Here is a 21,489-nt window from a genome sequence, read left to right on the forward strand (position 1 = left end):
CCTCTCAGATTTCATCATTTTCCTTTTTTCTTCACCTATTACCCAGATTCTCCCTAACACAAAAGGAAGTTGCCCGTCCCCTGCCTCTCTTGTCCTATCGCTCACCTATTCTCCTAGTTTGATATTACAAAAGCCCTGGAACTGAGCAGGCCAAGACATGATTGCCAACAACAGGTGAAGGATAAAATTATCTTGGGAATGAAGAGAGGCAGGACAGAGGGAAGTTGAGAACAGTCAATGATTAATAAGTTTTTATCCTGTAATACAAGGAGCTCGTAAGATGGGGACACTTTAAGAATAATAAAAGATGATAAGTAATTAAAAGATGTGGACTTGCTGCAGACAGTGCCAGCTGCATCCTCAGGTAGACGTGGTGGAGAAAGAGGAAACTGATTTCAGTCACGGGGAGCACAGAGGGTTCAGTGAGGGGTACAGAAAGAGCAAAAGCAGGAGGAATTACAAATTTTGGTGGGAATGAGTTTCAAAGACCAACTACCTGTTTTAAATCCTTTCTGATGTCCAACTCCCTGCCAATATCCCTGGCAAGCAGTGTATCAGCATCTTCTTGAACACCTCCAGTAATAAGGTGCTTACCACTTCCCAAGGCAGCCCATTCCATTTATGAACATCTGTTTTTCCTTCCTTTGAGCTGAATTCTATCTCCTAGTAGTCTCCACTTATTATGGACTTGAAAAAGGAGAGACAGGAGGGAAGCTGTAGAGAGACCTGAACAGAAGCAGGCAGGGACAAATGGAGAGCAAGAAACAAACTGAGAGAGAAAGCTGAGAGCAAGGAGAATGTAGGAATGCAGACTAATAGAGGAGAAAAAAGAGATTGAACGAGGGGGCAGGAAAAAAAGATTTGCAGAAGAAACGAAGTGCAACTGAGAAAACTGTTGCCATGGTGATGGTCCAGAGGAGGGAGTAGAAATAGAATTCAAATTATGAGTTGGGGGAGAGGGGAAGGGGTTGTTCAAGACCCAGAGGCAGTGCCCTCACACCAGGCCCTTCCAACCAGACCTTCTTTCACCCATGAAGAATCCCTTTCCCAGAGGTCTCCCCAAGGCCAGACCAAGGAGTGCAGTGAGAAAAGAAGCATCGGAGGGGCCCAGGGCTCTGGCACTCTCCTCCTTTCCAGGGGTGAAACAGAACAGATATGTACCCCCAACTCCAATATGCTTCACTGGCTCCAGGAGAGCTCTCTCCCTCAACCCTAGTTTCTCCTTTTGCTTCTTAATCAGAGCCCCAAAGTGAAGAGGGAAAGGGAACTTGTTTTAAAAATCTGCTATGTGCCAAACACTGTTGGGCACCTCATGTCTTATTTTATTTAGTTCGCTCCACAGCCTTGTGAGGTTTACCAGCTTCTTTATAGACAGGAAACTGAGATCAAGGTCCTGAGCTGGGCTGTTGCTCCAAAGCCACTTACTCTCCTCCTAGCCCTCTGCCTATCTTGCAGAGCCTGTTTCCCATTCCCCGGCTTCTCCTGCACCCTTAGATGGGAGCTGCTGGGAGATGGACTAGTTCAAGACTCTTACTCCATATTTAGAGATCTAGAGACTTGCAGCAAATATGCCACAGACAGACTGGGCTAAGTGGAGCCACAGGGGAGCTCTGAGCTCAAGGCTGGGAGATGGTGAGGAAGGACTGAGTTGGAGAGGACTGTGGTGGGTGGGGGCAGCTTTGAGGCCGGGCCATTTCCAGCTGAGCTGAGGAGAATCTTCCAGCAAAACCATGTATGGAGCTGGGGAACTGTCAGCACTCACATTTTGCAAGTCTCTGAGCTAGTGAGTGGAGTGACTAGGGGTTAGTATTTAATTGCAGGTCTCTGCAAGTGGAAGTGGCTGGAAGGGGAAGCTGCTTCCCTCCCCTTCCCTTGGGCTTCTGTACAAATAGCAGTTTTGTAAAGGGCATCATATCTGATGTGCATATCAAACAGGGCCTGAGGAGGTGGGAGAAGGCAGAGTTCAGGGCTGTGTGTGGCCTTGGGTAGCTGTGCCAAGACCACCCCTCCCTACCCGAGGGTGAGGTGGGATTCCGAAGGGCCTGGCTCCTTCTCATCATACTTTGCTGTTCCCCCAGTGGTGACCTTGAAACATCTCCCTGTTCTCTCTGGGGCCTGGCTTGAGCCACACCCTAACCCAGAAATTCCTGGGGGAGTGGGGTGTCAGAAATGGCTAAACTCCAAGTCTAAGGGTCACAATTCTGTTGGGTCCGTTGTCTGCTGGGCTCAAGAGATGCCATGTCCCTGCCCGCACCTCTGTAGAGGGGGAGAGCTCTCCTTCCTCCTCAGGCCTGAAGGGAAGGCAGACCCAGATGAGCTCCCTGCTGCTTTTCCTTCAGTCCACATCTCCTCCTCCACACCCTACTAATGTCCCAGGAAGCCTTTCCTGACCCTCCTTCCCTGTGCCCATCATTAGTACCTAAAGACAACTCAAAAGAGTACACAGCCCCAGCCAAAGAGTCTAAAGAACTGCTGGGGAGGGAGGAAGAGAAGATTCTTCCCTACTCTCGGCCATCACACCAGCTCTCCCCAGGCTGTCTGGTCTCTTAGCCCTTTACTGACTCCCAGACCCCACTCTGCCCAGACCTTCAGTCCTTTAATACCCTCTTGCCCAGCCCAGTTCTCCTCATTCCATCTTCCCTCCCAGACTGAAGCAATCTCATGATTCCTACTGGCCAAATCCAAGAAGCATATTCCAAATCTATTCCCTTCCCTGTGGACCAGTCTGCTGTGGAACATGCTCCTGGAAGTATTCTTCCCACACCTGGGGTACCACTCCCTGCTGGCACTTTTCTCTTTCAGGGAAAGCTCTCGGCCTCCTTTGCAGGCTCCTCTTTTCCTTTTCCCATAAATGTTGGTGTCCCAGGCTCTGTTCTTGACCTCATTTGGGATGAACTCCTCTCTAAGGCTACAGCTGTTACACCTGTGCTGACAACCTTCCTGAGCTTCAGACCAGGCATCCAACCACCTTCCACACCTCCACCTGGGTGATCTTCGGGCACTCAATTCAGCAAGTTCAAAACTGAAAGATCTCTACCCCTTCCCCACAAATCTGCTCCTCCCATTCCCACTGCATGCCCCAGCTTGTAACAGTGCCAGTAGCCACCCAGCTGCCCAAGCTGATACCTGGGAAGCATCCTTAATTCTGCTCTCCACCCCTTCCATAGCTTTCCCAGTCAAACCGTCACCCAAAAATCTCTTTTATCACCTTTTACCTAGAATCTTATCTCAACAGCATGTCAAGAGACATCTAAAATGTCTCTCAGCTGTTCGTCCAACACATTGCAGCAAAAATCATCTTTATAAGGCACAAATTTGATCATAACTCTCAGTTTAAAACCCTTCAACGGCTTCCTTTTATCCTTAGGATAAAAATATTAATTCCTTAAAGGGGCTTACAAAGCTCTTCATCTGGTCCCAGCTGCTTCTATAGTGACTTCCCCAAATCCCACTCTAAACCTCCAAGGGTCCATTCTCTAACCTTGAGCCTTTGCAGTTCTCTCAGCCTAGAACAGTCGCCACCCCTCTCTTTGCCTTCACCCTGCTAATTACTACGCAAATTTTAGGTCTTCACTTATTCACCACTTCCTTCAGGAAGCCCTTCAGGACCACCATGTAAGTTGCCCCTTCTGTGAGGAGTCTCCTTGGCAAGCCATTTAACTTCTCTGATGTAGTTGCCTCATTAATAAAATGAGGATAACAACAGTGCCCACCTCACCGAGGTTGTTATGAGGATTAAACAAGAAAATACATAAAGGACTTAGTACAGTTCTTGATATGTGATTAGCACTCAATAAATAATAGCTATTCTTATTACTACTTCTACTAAAATCCTGATGCAGTGTAATAGTGGACCCTTCAGTATCTCCCACTAGACCATAGTTTCAGGAAAAACAATGTCTTATTTACCTCTGACTATCTAGCACTTAGCACGGTGACTGCTGCAAAGGCATTTAAAAACATTTATTGAATAAATTAATTCATGTTAATTCGGGCCATCATTATTTGTTGTGTAGCTCTCCCTCAGGCCTAAGAGCAGGCTTAATTATCCCACAATCCAGCCTCCACCTACTCTTACAGTAACTTTCTACAATTAAACTGAATTATGTCACTTCCCTGTTTAAACCCATCAGAGCCTCCTCATGTCCATGGAAACAGGTCTCCTCATCTGCACTCCACCCCTTTCCTTGCAATCCTCCCTTCCCAGGGCTCTGCCCCCTGGCTACACTGAACCCCTTGCTGCTTCTACAACCCTCCAGCCTCTATCCCCTCAGCCTCAAAATCCTTCCTCTTTGCTCATCTAGCAAAATTCCTACTCCCCTTCCAACACCCTGGAAGCACAATCTGAATGCTACAATGACAAAGCTGGCCTGGATGACATACATTGTTTGGCTCACGAAGTGCATTTTTATAATGTTTATTAGTTTAAATTTGAAAATAAGAACATTTTACCTGAAAATTTAGATTTCTGGCTTCTCTTGGAAAAGCGAGAAGGCATAGCCACACCAGGTTCCCCTTTCTGCAAGGGAGCTCTTCAGAGCTGCATGGGGCAGAGCTCTTGCTATAGATAGAGCTCTTGTTCCTACACTCTCTAGCTGGCCCCACTTTCACCCACCTTGTTTAACTAATCTTGTTATATGCCTGGTCCCCGGTGACACGGGGGTCTGCGGCCCCTGTCTGGCCTCACAACATTTTGATCCATCCAGAAGGACTTTGACTTTCTCTCCTCAGCACCGTCTAGACGGCTACCACTCTACATCCTGCCCCATCCACACTCCCCTGCTCTTTCACTTCTCTCACACCTTTATTATACCTTGACCTCGCCAAACAGTCCTACCGCTCAGTACTCCACTGTCACATCACTCCTTTTCATAACTAGCCTAGATCTTACTTTCCATCCCTTCACTCTTGCCCTCAACTTTCGATACCTTGAAAACCCAAACTCTAAATCAGTACAACCTGACAATTTTATCATTTCTACACTCAAACTGTTGAGTGATTTGAAAAACTCCCAAAATGTCAAGGTGAGCGTGATGGTTAATTTTATGTGTCGACTTGACTGGGCCATGATGGTCAAACATTATTCTGGCTGTTTCTGTGAAGTGTGTTTTAAATGAGATTAACATTTAAATCAGTGGACTTTGAGTAAAATGGATTACTCCATAATGTAGGTGGGCCTCATCCAATTGATTGAAGACCCTAACAGAACAGAGTGACCTTCCCTCTCTCCCCACCAAGAAAGAAGGTCTTCTGCCAGCAGACTGTCTTTGGACTTGAACTGCAACTCTTTTCCTGTGTCTCTAGCCTGCTGGTCTCCTCCATCAGATTTTGGACTTGCCAAGCCTCCACAATCACGTGAGCCAACTCCTTAAAATAAATCTCTCTATATATACACATCCTGTTGGTTCTGTTTCTCTGGAGAACCCTGACTAATACAGTCAGTGCCCCTGAAGACCAGAGGTTCTCAAGGTCATCTGGGCCATTACCACCAAACAGAGCCTTCCTCAAGGCTCATGATAGCTACATCCTCCTCTCCCTACATCAGCAATTTCAAATTCTCACCTCTTTTCAGGCCCCAAATCCTTCTTCCCCTTGAGTTTTCTACTTCCCAGAGAAAGCAGAGGCCTTCAGGGGAGAGCTCCCTTAACTTACTTCTTCTACCCTCCAGCCTTTTCCACTCCAATCTCCCTACCCACGCCCCACCCCCCGAAAAAAAGTATAACAGTTCTCTGCATCATTGTCCCCATTCTTCCCTCTACTAGAAAGTGTTGTTTCTGTGGCCAAAGGCTGATGCCTCCACCTCTGATCCGAACTCCATTTTCTTTCTCCTCCAGAAAGTTCACCATCAATTATACCCCCTCTCTCCTGCATCAATCACTTTAAAAGCAAAATAAACAAGCCTTTTCTGTACCCCAAATTTCCCTCCAGTTATCTGTCTTCTTTTCCTCCCAGCCAAACTTCTTCAAAGAGCAATCTACGCAGTTCTAATTCTACTTCTCTCAGATATCTCTAGACTCTTACGGTCTGGCTTCTGCCTTCCTCACCTGCAGGAAGCTGCTCCTAAGGATATACATAACCCTCAAGATTCTAAGCCTGGTGGACCTCTCTCAGTCCTTACCTTCAAATCATTTGACACCTCTTTTTTGAAACTCTCTATCCACTCCCTCCTGATTTTCCTCCTAATTCTTATTCTTCCGTCATCAGCTCCTCTCCCTCTGTCTGTCCTTTAAATGCTGTTTCCCAGTATCCTGCCCTTGGCTTTCATCTCCTTCCCTTCTGCTACTCTCTTCAAGGACTCTTTTCTACATTCGTGATTTTAAACCATTGCTCATCTTCCCTTTCGTTATCTCATACCTCCCCTCTGCTCCAGACTCACATACTCAATTACGAAAATGTTCAGAGCATATAACAACTCACCCCAAAACTTAGTGATTTATAAAAACAGACATTTATTCTGAGAATCAGGAATTTGGGAGAGACTTAGCTAGGTATTTCTGGTTCAGGGTGTCTTATGAAGTTGCAGCAAAACCATTGACCTGGACCACAGTCATCTGAAGGCTTGACCGAGCCTGGAGGATATGCTTCCAAGGTTGCTCATTCACATGGCTGTTGGCTAGAGGTCTGAGTTCCTTGATGGATGTTTGCAAGAGACCTCAATCCCTTGCCATGTGGAGCTCCACATAGAGATGCTTCCATGTCCTCCAGAGAGCAATCACAAAAGAACAAGGAGGAAGATGCAATGCCTTTTATGATCTAGACTCAGAAGTGACATACCATCACTTCTGCTATATATTGGCCATAGAAATCAACCCAGATACAATGTACTAATTTATTACCTGTTGCCATTCCGTTTTCCACATTGTTTCCAGAATGATCTTTTCACAATTAAAACTCCTCATTAGCTTTCTGTTTTCTTCAGGGTGAAAGCCAACTTCCTTAGCACAGCCTACAAAGCCACTGGTGACCTTGCCAGTAGCTAGAGCTCTCGCCATGCCCATCTTTGAATAAGTCTTTCTAATGAGCTAAGATGTACATTTCATAGTTCCCAGAAGGTGTCAAAATAATTTACATCTCTGAGCCTTTTCTGTGCTGCTCCCTCTTTTTGGAATATCCCCTTTCCATATTTCAATCAGGCTAACTGTGATTCATTCTTTAAGACTCAGCAACTTGAGAGCAGGAACTGTGTCTTGTCATCCCTGTATCTTACCACCTAGCATAATACTCACCATAGAAGAGTTGTTCAACAACTGTTTACTGAATTAAATGTTTACTGTGTGTCTGGTACCCCTATGGCATGCTTGCTATACAAAGAACAGCTGGTCTAATCTCAGTCATGACTTTTTCCCCCTCAGACTGCCTTTCCTGCTCACTCATCTCCCTTTGCATCAATGACACAGATGGAAAAGCAAATTCTAAATTCTATCCTACCTCATTCTCTACTCACTCTATGACTTTAGGAAAGTCATTTATTGCCTCTGAGTCTCTAGTCTTTATCTGTACTAAGGGTTAATAAAAAGGAGAGGATAAGATGAATTACTTAAATTAATATTTATTGAACCAGATACTGTGCTAGACACTCTTAAATAAATTAGCTTGAGTGATAGTCACAATATCCCAGTGAGACAGATTTTATACCATTTCTACAGAAGAGGAAACTGCAGCTCATAGTACTTAGACAGGTAACTTGGCCAAAGTCACAGAGCTGGAAGCAGATTTGGGTGAGTGGTTTTATCATAGGCAACATTAGGGGAAAAAATGGAACATCCAGGTCTTTTCCAACTAAATGATTGAGATTTTTTAAATTCTTACAGCCTTTTGCTCTGCCATTTCCCATCAGACCACATCTGGTGAGCACTGCATCTTAACCTCTAAGTTCAAGTCCCCATGGTTTTCCCCAGGGTGTCCTACAGATTATAACAGTTGATCTGCATTCCTTCTGCACCTTTATTTTAAAGCATTTTTACGCCTGTCATATCTTGCTAGATGAATGAGAATGAATGAGTCTTCCCATTTTATAGGTGAGAAAATTGAGGTTCAAAGTGACTCACCTAGAGTTATGTGGTATCACTCATCATTGAGAGGACAATAGTCCCTATTAGAGGTTGACATGTCCATGGAGCCAAGTAGACACATTTTTTTTAATTTACTGGGAAGAAGAAGACTGACATTGTGGAAAGAGAACCATCAGTGTATCAGACAGACCGAGGTTCTGACCTGAGGTCTTCTGGTTGCAAAACTACCATAGTTCAAGAAAAAAAAAGTACCATAATTCGGAAAGAGTAGGTCCGTTTTAGGAGATAATCTTCCAGTCCAGGCAGAATAGGGAGATTAGGAGCTCTTTGAGGGCAGAAAGTTATCTTACCTTTATATCCCTGGTGCCTAGCACAGTTCCAGGGACATATCTATTACTTAATATATGTTTGTTAACTTGAATATGGGATTTAGAAGGAGGGAAGCAGGGGAGGGAACTTGAGAGAGTTTAGAATCGAGAATCCAAGGGTAAGACAGCCTAGAAAGAGTTTGTGCAAGAGAAAGATGTCAGGCATTTGTGGCTCTAATTTCCTTACTCCAAGTCATAAGGAAATTCTCCAGAGGAACAGGATGCTGTGGCTTTAAATGACTTCAGCGTTGTCAATGAATCTGCTTTGCTAAAAGAGTTATCCTTTTGCTCTTGCGCTTGGCCTCCCCCTTCTCTCAGCTCCCCAAACCCTTCTCAGCCACTGTGATGGGATAATTAGACGCGAGAGCTCAGCACAGATGATGCTTCTGTTGCTTAGCAACTAATGGTTTCTATGGAGACCACAAAGCACAGCCTCCAGAGCAGCCAGTGAGCAGCTTGGCAGGGCAGGGAGAAGACAGCAACTCTCAGCTCCTCCAGAAACCTGGGGAGGGCCAGAGGTGGGGAAGGGGGGTTGGAGGGAGACAGGAGGGTTTAAAGGCACAGGGCCCTCTTATCCCTTTAAAATCTAGCCAGAGCTCTGCTTTCCCCTACCCCATTCCGTCTCACTTGATTTCAGATAGGGATGGGGCTTAGGAGTAAATCCAACACAGCCACTCTGAAATAAACCCAAACTCTTTGTCTTTCTGCTTCCTGGTTTGTGACTGAAATGGAAAAAGACACCTTTCAAGCCCAAGTGTAAACATCCTCCTGGCTAGTGACAGGATTTGAAGAGCACCAGGAAGAGCCCCTCACCTCAACCTTGAATTCCACCTTTTTAGTCTGTTCCCTTACTCCAAAGTTCTCCTCAATGTACAAAAGATTCTCTTTCAGTTTGCAGAATGATAGTAGAATCTGATCTAAAAGAGGACGAAAACCAAGGTGCAGGGAAAATAGAATTTAATTCTTTACCTAAAGGCAGCCTGTCCTGGGAGATTGGGGAAAAACACTTTCCCCTGGTCTTCAGCAAAGAGGGTCCAGAGTGTGTGTATATGGCGATGTGTAACACAGAGCATCTGGCAACTTAAAGTGTGGGCCTCTCAGACTAACATCAATCAGTGTTATCTGAAAGCTCGTTAGAAATGCAGAATTTCAGGCTTCACCTCGGACCCACTGAATCAGAACCTGCATATTAACGAGATCCCTTGGTGACTCATACAAACATCAAATTTGAAGAAGCACTGGTCTAAGACTCTCCAACCCTCTGCTGGGGTCCGTGAGTTCTATTTTTACTGTCACCCCTGTTTGTACCCCAGGCTTTGAGCCTACCCTTCCCACCACAGGGGTAAGGTCACAACCCCACCAGTCCCTCACTTCCTTACCAGGACCCTGACACTTCCCTGGGACTGGGGAAGATAGAATGTTTATGGAGCAAAAAGACATACATAACACTCTGTGGAGCTCTCAGGTCTCTGTAGATGTCTACAACCTCTCTTGACAGTGTTCACTTTCCACAAGTGACTCCACCTCTCTGTCTCAATTTTCACATCTAAAAAAAAAGGAGCCAAGAACATCTACCACCCAGGATGGCTGTAAGGATTAATATGTTAGAGCATGCAATGCCCCTGCCCAGTGCTTTCTCCTCATCTCTCCTCTCGCTCTGTTCATAGTTCCTTCTTCATTTCTATCTAACTGAGCACAGGGGTAGGGGATGCAGTCAGAGAAGTTGTGTCTCTTTTTCATTTTCTCTTACCAAGTCTCTTTCTCTTCTTTATTCTCAACCAGTTCAACAAAGGTTGCTGACCAAGGCTGACTGTGCCCTCTCCCTCTCCCTTGGACTAGGTCAGTGCCTACCTCTTCTGGTCTCTCCAGAAGTCTTCCCTGGCACCCTCGGCCCCACTCTCCAGAGGAATCTGGACCCCTATACACTCCTTGCCAAAACACCCCTGCCTCTCCTACGGCACCTGTACCTGGGCCTCAGTGGACACCAAGAATTGGAACCCTTGGCTCTGCTGCCCGTACTACCAGTTTTCATTTCCCTCCCATTCTTGCCCAGCCAGGACCCTTTTGGGAGCTCCTCGGGGTTACTCTCCTCTTCCTGTACACCAGAGTAACCTCAGGACTTGCTGCCCTCGAGGAGAGATCTCCCACAACCTGCCTCCCCATGCATGTGCAGGCAGGAACACTGGTGCCCTTATATGTTGGAGTCTCAGAAGAAGGGGTGATTTCTTCTGGGACTTAGTTACCCTGCCTCTCTTCAGCTGACTAAGCCACCAAGATCCAGCCAAGATCTCTACTTCTGGCCTGAGGGCCAGCTCCCCATCCTGAAAAACCTGTCTGGGGGAACCCCTGAGGGTGTAGGGCCCAGGAGGCAGGTTGGACAAGATTCCCCTCCAGCCCCTCCCACCCTCAGGACAAAACCAGCCACCCCAGGGGCAGGGCCTCACTTGCCTCAGAAAACTGCAGCCTGCCAGCACTCATTCCAGCTCCCAGCCCAGCTATGGCATCTCTGCTACCCAGCAGAACATTGTCCTCGATCCTGTTTCTGCTTGCTCTCCTGGCCCCAGGGGCTGCAGGTCTCTGTCATTTCTGGTGGGGGTGGGGAAGGGTTGGAGCCTAGATAGGAGACACTGTGCCTTCTAGGGCTCTGAAAGAGTTGCTCATTTGGCCAGCTGGAGGTGGAGGGCTAGCAATAGCAGTGACCAGGCATCCGTCACTGATCCAAGGGCACACTCCTGGTCCTCTTCCAGACCCAGAAGGCAGAGAGATGTGAGGAAGGACCCAAGGCTGCAGGTCAGGGTGAAGTTGGGCGCTGCCTCCTCCTGGCACCCAGCATCTGGCAACTTGGGGGAGTATCCAGCTTCTGCAGCCCAAGCCTGCCACCTGGTGGTCGGACCAGCAAAGGCCTGTGTTTAATCGGTAGAATGCAGAGTGGAAGGGGAGGACACCGCATCCTTAGGAAAGGCCTCTGGAGGCTGGACCAGATATGATGGTGGGGGAGAGGAATTGAATTCTCCCCTACTCTTTAACTCCCTCCTGGCCCCCAGCAGACTTCAACATCTCAAGCCTTTCTGGTCTGCTGTTCCCAGCACTAACGGAGAGCCTGCTAGTTGCTTTGCCCCCCTGTCACCTCACAGGGGGCAATGCCACACTGATGGTCCGGAGAGCCAATGACAGCAAAGGTCTGCTACCCCATTCCAAGGCATCCCCCTAGTCCTTTCCCAGGACATCCCCAGCATCCTTTCTTTCATGCATGCCTTCCTATTGACCCCTTCCCTGGGACCACACTCTAAATGCTACCCCTTTTCCTTGGGGCTTCCAGAAACTTAACCCTGCTTTTCACTCCCAATTTCCTACCCAGTGGTGAAATCTAGCTTTTTGGTGCCTCCATGCCGTGGGCGAAGAGAGTTGGTGAGTGTGGTGGACAGCGGGGCTAGCTTCACAGTTACCCGGCTCAGTGCTTACCAGGTGACAAACCTCGTGCCAGGAACCAAATACTAGTAGGTACCAGAACCAGGACTGGAGCACCTGTGGGAGGGGGTACAGGAAGAGAAGTTGGGTCCTGACATTTGGTGGTGGCGATGGGATGTGGCAAACATGGGGGAGAGAGTGAGGGGACCACTAAACGGGTCAAGAATGGGCCTATCCCAGAGGAGAGGAGGACACAACGGGAGGCACGACTGTGAAGGGAGAGGCTCCCTCTTCCCCAAGTCCAAGATCCTCACAGAGGATCCTCTTCTCTCCCCCCGCCCCCAACAAAAGCATTTCCTACCTAGTGACGAAAGGCACATCCACTGAGTCCAGTAGAGAGATTCCAATGTCGACACTTCCTCGTAAGTAACACCTGCTCCCTTTCACACCTCGAAGCCCCCAAAATCTTCTCTAGCCCCTTTCACCCCCACCCCCAGCTGCCCCTCCTTATGCTCCCTTAGCTCTATTCTAACACAGCCTTTGGCATTTTAACTGCCCATTGACTCATCTTCCTGCACTGCTAAACTAAAGGTTCTTTGTGAGTAGGGATTGTGTCTTATTAATTTCTCTATCCCCGGTGAGTGATGTAGGAGATGATTCATAAATGTTTACCTGATAGATGTCTGCATCTCTTGATCAGTTGGACAGTGGATGAATAAATAGATAAATAGATAGCTGGTTGCATATCTGGATGAAGGGCTAGCCTGAGCACCTCAAGTAGGATAGGGGTCCCTTCTGCCCACAAAAGCCTCCCCACTTTCTCTTCTGACAGGAAGAAAGGTGGAATCCATTGGGCTGGGAATGGCCCGGACAGGCGGAATGGTGGTCATCACAGTGCTGCTCTCTGTCGCCATGTTCCTGCTGGTTCTGAGCTTCATCATTGCCCTGGCACTGGGTGCCCAAAAGTGAGGACGCCTGCAGTGAGCAGTGGGCTCCTCCAGGAAGTCCAGGGCACCATCTGTCTCTCCAACCCAGAGCTTTGCTCCTGCCTCCTCCCCTGTAAAGATTGCCTGCTCCCAGTCCTCAATCACGAGTCTTTGGCCCTATCGGTTTCTTCACCTCCCTTCCCTCCCTCTGCCTTTCTTCTGTCCCCTAATGCTTCATCTTCACCCAACGCTCCCTATTATTTTTCTCACCCCACTCCTGTCAAAATTGATTTTCCTCCCCTTTCACCTCTTTCATTACCCCCAACAACAATTCACCCTCCTCAGTAAACAAAGTCCCTACAATAAAGTTGGATGCCACCTCTGCTGTGTGTCTCCCTTCTGTAGGCTTCACTTTGGCGTGAATCTATAGAATCTATGTCTAGGCTGCAGGTGCCCAAAGCCCCAGAGTTGCTTTTTTCAGGAGGCAGGAAGGGGCTGGATGAAATAAGAACCCAGGAGTCAGAATTCTCGGCCACACACCTGGGTTGTGGGTTTTGCACACTCTGCAGCAGGCCACCCAACCAGGGGCTAGTGCCCCATGTGGGGGCCTAGAGGTCTGAGGGCCTTTGGGTGGGTGAGTCGGTGGGGGTGCTAGCAGAGCAAGGGGAAGTGCTGGAGAAAACATTAGAGGCTCCGAGTGGAGAAAAACAGAGAGCCACCAGGGTGAGACCAAAGGATAGAGTACTAGGGAGTGAGAGAAGTAGAGAATAGGCTAAAAGGGCTCTAGGAGGAGACAGCAGAAGTGGAAGAACCCTAGGTGGAGAGGGACAAGAGTGGTACAGTCTGGTAACTGAGGAAAAAGAGCAGGAGTGGTCACTCTTATTCACTTTTGTTCTCTCCCATATATGTTCCTTTTAAAGATCAGTGATCTTTGTATTGTTCTTAAAGACTAAAGTCTTTAAGGTGACATTCAAGGCCAGCCTTGGTTTCTCCCCTAACTTCCCCTCTGCTCTCATCATGTTAACGCAATGTTCTGTGTTCCCTCTTACCTCGGGACCTTTGCACAGACTATCCCATATGCCGAGTCTGCTCTTAAGACTGCCCCACCCCCATCTCCTATTTGCATAGTTAATGCTTCTCCAAGGAAGTGTTCTCATACTGCCATCCCCTGATTAAATTAGGTTCTCCTGGATTATCTCTCATAGCATTACTATGGCTTATAATTATATGTTTATGTTATTATTCAATTGCCTCCCCCACCAGACTATACCTTCCCTGAGAGCAGTCACTTTGCTCCCAAGGGCCTATAGTACCTCTGCTCCACAGTGCCTGGGACACAGTACGTAGTACTCAATAAATACTTGTTGAATAAATGAACAAACCAAAAAATAAACAAGCCACTAAAGAGGAGGAAGGGTCTGGGAAAGTGCCAAAAATTCTGTGAAACAATAAAAAATTAGAGTTGGAAGATGCTGGAACAATAGTCTTAATGATGCCTCTCTATAGTAACCCAAGAGCTAAGGAGAAGGAGACAATGGAAGAGGACGATATTTATTCTTTCTACAAACATTAACAGATCACTTATTATGTGCCAAGAGCTACTGAAGGGATAAACTGTGAAAAGACATTGCTCCTCCCTCACGGAACTTAGCGGAAGAGACAGACTCCCCAAAATGTGAACAAGTAAATAAGTAAAAAATGTGGTAAGTGCTATGAAAAATGAGAGAGGAGGTGAACACTGGGACTCTTCTTTGTTTGGGTGGGCCCAACAGCTGAGGCCTGAAGTCAAGAGAAGATCAGAGAGAGCATGCCCTGCAGAGAGAATGGTTTGGCTATGCTTCCCCATCTTAACTGCACCAGGCAAGGGAGGTTTGTGAGCCCTTTGTGGAAAGAGCATTTGACTGGGAGTCAAACTGTGCTGCATATTAGCGTAATCCAGGGGGCTTTTAAAACCCCCAAACTCCATACCAGAATCAGAATGACTACAGGTTGGAGCTAGACACTGGTATTTTTTAAAGACCCCCAGAAGATTCCAATGCACAGAAAAGCTGGGAAATTACTGATATAAATAATTTTTTAATTGTGATAAAATAAACATAACATAAAATTTGCCATTTTAACCATTTTTAAGTGTACAGTTCAGTGGCATTAAGTACATTCAGATTGTCATGCAATAATCACCACTATCCATCTCCAGAACATTTTCATCACCCCAAATAGACATTCTCTATCCATTAAACCAGAACTTCCCATTCCCTCCTACCCCATCCTTGGCAACCAGCATTTTACTTTACGTCTCTATGAATTTGGCTATTTTAAGTATGTCATAAAAATGGAATCATACAAAATTTGTCCTTTTGTATCTGGCTTATTTCACTCAGCATAATGTTTTCAAGGTTCTCCATGTTATAGAAGATGTCAGAATTTTATTCCTTTTTAAGGCTAAATAATATTCTATTGTATGTTTATGCCACATTTTGTTTATCCATTCGCCTGTTGATGGACATTTGAGTTGTTTCCAGTGTACTACAGACATGACCTTGGATATGCTATAAAATCAATCAGAACTTCTAGAAAGCCAATACTCTTAGGGAATCATCCTTAAACAGCAGATGAATTTCCTGAATAATACTGTTATGAACATGGATATACAAATATCTGTTCAAGTCTGAGCTTTCAATTCTTTTGGGTATATACCCAGAAGTGGATTGGCTGGATCATATGGTAATTCTATGTTTAATTTTTTGAGAATCCACAATACTGTTTTCCACAGGGACTGTACCATTTTACATTCTTGCCAGCAGTGCACAAGGGTTCTAATTTCTCCACATCCTAGTCAACACGTGTTATTTTCTGTTTCATTTGTTTATTTTTATAATAGCCATCCCAGTGGATGTGAAGGGGTATCTCATTGCAGTTTTGATTTGCATTTCCCTAATGATGAGTGAGGTTGAACATCTTTTCATGTGCTATTGGACTTTTTATACGTCTATGGAGAAATGTCTATTCAAATTTTTTGCCCATTTAAAAATTATTGAGTGTGTTTGTGTGTGTATGAGAATTGTAGGAGTTCTTTATATATTCTGGATATTAATCCTTATCAGCTACATGATTTGCATGATAGTAACATAATTAAATGGTAGACTAATTTGAAAAGGGCTATAAAAGGGTGGATGCATTACAATAATATTTTCTATGAAACAAAAATGAAACATCTATAATGAAAAAGATTGCAAGACTATACATCAAAATGTAATCGATTATTATCTCTGATTAATACAGAGAATGATTTTCGTTCTGTCATTTTTCCTTCTGTGCTCTCTATACTTCCAAGTTTTCCACATCGGACCCATATATTTTTATAATTAGAGAAAGTATTAAAATTATTATTATTGGAATTAAAGGTAGAATCCTAGCAAACCTTTAAAAAGGATCCAATTATTTTCACTACAGTTAAAAGAACATTTATTGAGGGTCTCCTATGTGCCAGGTACTCTCAAAGTTTCCGTCTGGTAAACAAGCAACAGACAACACAGTATAGGGCGAATGGGCTCTGATGGGGAACCCAAGATGCACAGAGGAACCAGAAGGGGCTAGCTCATCCACTGGCCAAATCTGAGACAATTTGAGGATTAAACAAATAATGATAGTAATGAATTATAATACTCTGTATAAAATAAGAATCCTTTGAATCCACACTGATAAACAAACAAATATGGGATAAAGAAAACCTCTTCCTTACAATAAAATGCCAACTAAATAAATGGAAAGAGAATAATAGATTTAGAAAAATAATCATTTTATAGCCATCAAAGTAATGATTCATTCAGGCAAAAATCATAAATGGATACTAGAATTAGTGGGCCCAAACTTGATGAGGAACAGGATTTTAGATCAAAGTATCTCCTCACAAATTATTTTCTAATTACAAAAGATGGGGAGAGATAACTTTACAGTAGAGAAACCTGGTGGATACTAAACCAGGTGATTAAAGTTATGATCACTAACAATGAGATAAACTAACAATGCTTAGTGTGATGTACTTGGTGTGATGTACTAGGAAGGAAACAACATCACTTCTGTGGTATTCTTGCCAAAAATGCTTAAGTCTAATTATGAGGAAACATCAGACAAACCTAAATTAAGGGACATTCTACAGAATAAGTGGCCTGTAAAATAGCAATGTTATAAAAGATCAAAAAGGCTGAGAAAGCCCTCTAGATGAAAGGAGACTAAAGAAACATGAAAATTAAATGTACTGCATGATCCTGAATTGGATCCTAGACCAGAAAACAAATTTATATAAAGAACATTATTGGGACAATTGGTAAAATCTGAATAGGATCCATACATTAAATATAGTATTGAATTAATGTTAAATTTTCTGATTTTGATAATTTTCTCATTTCTGATTTCCTGATTATGTAAGCCAATCTCCTTGTTTTTAGGAAATACACAGGTGAAGTATTTATGGGTAAAAATTCAAGATGTCTGCAAATTACTCTTAAACAGTTCAGAAAAAAATAATCTTTGTCTTATGTGTAAATGGAGAGAAAAATGTGAGCATAATAAAATGTTAGTAATGGGTATAACTGATGAATTATAGGATTTAGTAAACAGGAATTTTTTTACAGTACTGTTGATTTTTCTGTTAACTTGAAATTATTAAAAATATACTTTAAGAAATCACCATTTATAAAATAATTTAAAAAATTAAAAAAAAAGAAATCACCATTTAATCCTATCTCCACAACGTACTACAGACGTGATCTTGGATAAGACATAAAACAATCTAAAACAATCAGAAGTTCCAGAAAGTTAATACTATCATGGAATCATTCTTAAACTGTAGACGAATTTACTAAATAAAATAAGAGTTTTGTGCAAAGGTAGCGGGGGAAGAGGACCTGGAACGGCTCCATTCGGTGCCCCCATGGTCCCCAAACCCCAATAGGAAAGACCAGGGGGGTGAAGAAAGACGCAGTAGAGAGTACCCAGCTGAGGCCACAGGGAATTAAAGGTGTGGAAGCTAACTCCATTAGAGCCAGCAAAACTAATTCAATCAGAGCGCGGGTATTTGAGGAAGCGGCCCAGAGGATTTGGCCTCAGTCTCTCCGACTCTCCCACTCGGTGCAGGGCTCTCTCTCTTCTCCCTGAAGGTGGACCTGAAATTCCAACACCCCGACTTCTGGGCCAGCCTCCATGGCCAGGTCCCGGGGTTACTGGACTGGGACATGGGGAATGAGTGCTTTCTGGCCTGCACGACGACGCACCTTCCCTTAGCACAGCAGAACCGTGAGTGCCGGGTTGGGGGCAGGGGGATGGGCGTGTCGAGCTGCCGGGTGGGGGGCTCGTGAGAGCCGGGCCAGTGGGCTCCCTCGCCTTCCACCTCCTCCCCTCTGGGGGCGACCCCAGGCGATGGCGCAGAGTTTTGGAGCCCTGCGCCCCCTTTGCTGAGGGCCGGAGCCCCCTCCCCCACTCCAGGTCCCGCAGCAGCGATCGATCAGGCCAGGCTGCCTCGACTGCAAGCCCACGGAGGGCAGCGGTCCTGCCCTGCCAGGCACCACGCTTTCAACTCCACCTCGCCCGCCCAGCTCCGTCCCACAACCTTCTAGGCCTCTTCTCATCCTTTTCTCCATAGCGCCTATCGCCATTTAGTGCGCTACTTATTTTACTCATTCATATCTTTTTTTTAAAAAAACTGTAATTTATCAGATTTGTTCGCGGCTGTATCCCCCCTCTTGATACATTGTATGACACCCAGAGGTGTTTAATATTTGTTGAATGGATGGCTGGCCGTCGGGGTCTTTAAAAAAATTGTTTTTCAATCTGGACTCAAGTGCAGACAGTTGAGACAATCACCTCCTACATTCTTGGTATGCTTTATTGCTATCTGTTTCGCCAAAGAACTTGGATTAATTCATTTTCCTCCTTCAGCCTCCACCCCACTTCTATCACCTCCCACACTCCTATGTATTTACCCTAAGCCAGTTAATGTCTTTAGATACGTGTATCTTTGAAAACAATTTAGCACTATTTTATTTCTAGGTGACCTTAATTTATATAATGCTCATTGCTCCTCCCATACACAATCATTGTTTTTGAGAGCGATTCAAGTTGCTAAATGTAGATCTGATTCATCATTTTTGACCGTTGTATAGTAGTCTACCATCTGCAGATGCTGCCTTTCATATTTTAATTCTCCTTGCTGATGGAGACCTAGATTGCCTCCAACTCTGCCACATAGCAATGCCGATGGACATTCCTGTATCTCCACCGATCCGAGAAATATTTACTGAGCATTTCCAGTTTGCCAGACACTGTTCTAGACACTAGTGATACATAATGAACAAAACAGACCTGTCTTTACAGAGCTTATGTTCTATTAGGGGCAGACAGACAATCCACATAAAAATTTTATATGCTGGTACAAGATGATAACTGAGATGGGGAAAAAACACATAGAGGGCTCAGGAATGGGGCTAGAGCAGGGAAGGTGGTGGTAGCTACAGTTTTAAATAGAGTGATTCATTGGGAACATAATATTTGAGTAGAAAGTTGAAGGAAGTAAGATGGTGAGCCAAGAAGATTATTTAAAGGAAAAGTTTCCCAGGCAGCAGAAATAGCCAGTGAAAAGCTCTAAGGAAGGAATATGCTTGGAATGGTTGAGAAACAGTAAAGAGGCCAGTGAGGCTGGACCAAAGTAAGTAGAGAGTTCAGAGGGTGTGAAGCAGAGATCAGGAAGACTGTCTTCTACTCTAAGGACATTGGAATTGACTTTGAGTAAGATGTGGCATGGTCAAAAGGTTTTGAGCAAAAGAGAGACACAATAGCCAGCTTCATGAGTATGTGACCTGTACAGTTGCATAGGGTGGCTATACTTGGTTTAATGCTCTGCTTTCACTGTCTTGAGATTTTTAATAACTTTTGAATAAGGAACTTCACATTTTCATTTTGCACTGGAAATTATGTAGCCAATCCTGCATGATCTATATTCTGAAAAGATCACTGTGGCCGCTGTGTTGAGGGTACTTTGTAGAAGTAAAGAAACTAGGAGCCTAGAACCTGGGAGACTGGTTAGGAGGCTTCTGTAGTAATCCAGATGAAATGATGCTAGACTGGACCACCAGGGTGGTAGCACAGGATGTGTGAGAAGGTAGAACCAGCTAGATTTGCTGATAGATTGGATGTATGGTGTAAGAGAGAGTAGAGAATGACTTCTCTGAAGTTTTTGGCTGATTAAGTGGAGTTGCCTTCTATTGAGATGGAGGAAGCTTCTGGTAGGACAGATTTAGGGCATGCTGAGTTTGAAATACTTTTTAGATATCCAAGTGGAAATGTTCAGAGTAAGCAGGCAAATATGTAAGTCTGGAGTTCTGGAGAGAGGTGTGGACTGTAGATATAAGTTTTGAGAGTCTGCGGTATACATGGGGCATTTAAGGAGTGAGAATAGAGAAGGAACAAGGATTAGCCCAGGGACATTTCATCTGAAGGAAAGGAGAGAGATAACCAGCAAAAACTGAGGAAATGACCAGTGAAAATCAAAACCAAGATTGTGGTCTCCTGAAAACTAAATGAAGAAAATATTTCAAGGAAAGAATGGTCAGATGAGAGGAATGCAGCTGAGAGATATGGTAAGAGATGGGCTGACAATTAGACTTAGCAAAGCACAGCTTTGAGAATGTGGCTTTGGTGGACTGATGGAGGAGAAAGCCTGATTGGCATGGGCATGAGTGGAAGGAAGGGAAGTAGAGACAAAGTATAGGCAATTCTTTCAAGTTCTTCCTCAAAGGAAAGCAAAAATGTGTAATAGTGACCTGGCACAGAAAGTAGGATTTAAAGTCTTTCTTTTTCATGTGATGAATTAACAGCATATTTGAAGGCTGTTGAGAATAACCCAATAGAGATTAAAAAAAAAAAAAAAAAAGAATAACAGGGAAGAAGAGAGAAGATTGTTGGAACATTGTCCCTGAGAAGGCATGAGGACGTCTGTGCCAAAGAGAGGGAATGAGGGAGACAGACAGTAAGACAGACAGGCACTATCATTTGATCCCACTGAAATCACCAGTCTGTTGTTCCTGTCACCTTTTTACTGCCCTCAGTCACTGGGTGTCCTTTCTTCCTTAACCTGGAATACCATGATCAAACAGGCTCACTCTCCTTCATACACTTTTCAATTCCTTTGGCCCTCTGTGGTTTTGGAGCATTTGCTGGGCCAAACCACAACCCTGATTAAATCCAACTCTGCCAAATGAGTGCTCCAAACCCATAGATCAATGGATTGGTGATATCAGTGGTATCAAAGAATAGTTGGGGTTGAGAGGGAGGTAGCTGGACAGATAGGAGGTGATATATTTTTGTGGTGCAAAAATGAGGTTATGGAGAGGTTGCAGTTACTGGGTCAGGTTATGACAGTGAGAGAGACCATCTAAAGTAGAATGGAAGGCAAAATCTTTGGAGAAGAGTTCAAGAAGCCGGGTTATTATAAAAATCATCTATCTATTGAAATAGCCAAGATTTAAGGCAGGAGAAGTGTTAATGACAATGAGCCAGGAGCTAAACTCCTCTAAATGAGGAAGAGACTAGTAGATGACAGTAACAATGAAGGTTAGTGTATAAATTCCTATGTTAACTTGAATATACATACCCAGTAGACAGTATACTAAATTATAGTCCTACCCAATTATTCGTCACAGTGACCGCACCAGTTGCTATAAGATCTGCAATGTAATAAAGGATTCTATTTTTCTGCATCTTTGCCAGCACTTGGGATTA

At 44.7% G+C, this 21,489-nt stretch overlaps 1 protein-coding gene across 6 annotated transcripts in view; it reads left to right on the forward strand.

The window, feature by feature from the left end:
• The window catches only part of UPK2 (uroplakin 2), a 22,345-nt gene extending 9,248 nt beyond the window's left edge, over positions 1-13,097 (forward strand). Inside the window, exons 2-7 of one of the 6 annotated variants that reach the window (XR_003046539.1) lie at positions 5,172-5,355; positions 10,163-10,219; positions 11,428-11,559; positions 11,739-11,877; positions 12,140-12,210; positions 12,621-13,096. Coding sequence is in view for 1 of the 6 variants with exons in the window: in XM_025047317.1 (XP_024903085.1) it covers positions 10,878-10,953; positions 11,428-11,559; positions 11,739-11,877; positions 12,140-12,210; positions 12,621-12,757 (555 nt within the window). In the remaining 5 variants the exon portion in view is untranslated. The other 5 variants (XR_003046542.1, XR_003046541.1, XM_025047317.1 and 2 more) reach the window with 5 other exon arrangements.
• Positions 13,098-21,489: the final 8,392 nt, after the last annotated feature.

Source organism: Pteropus alecto, unplaced genomic scaffold (assembly GCF_000325575.1).
Source record: "Pteropus alecto unplaced genomic scaffold, ASM32557v1 scaffold215, whole genome shotgun sequence".
Lineage (NCBI taxonomy): Eukaryota > Metazoa > Chordata > Mammalia > Chiroptera > Pteropodidae > Pteropus > Pteropus alecto.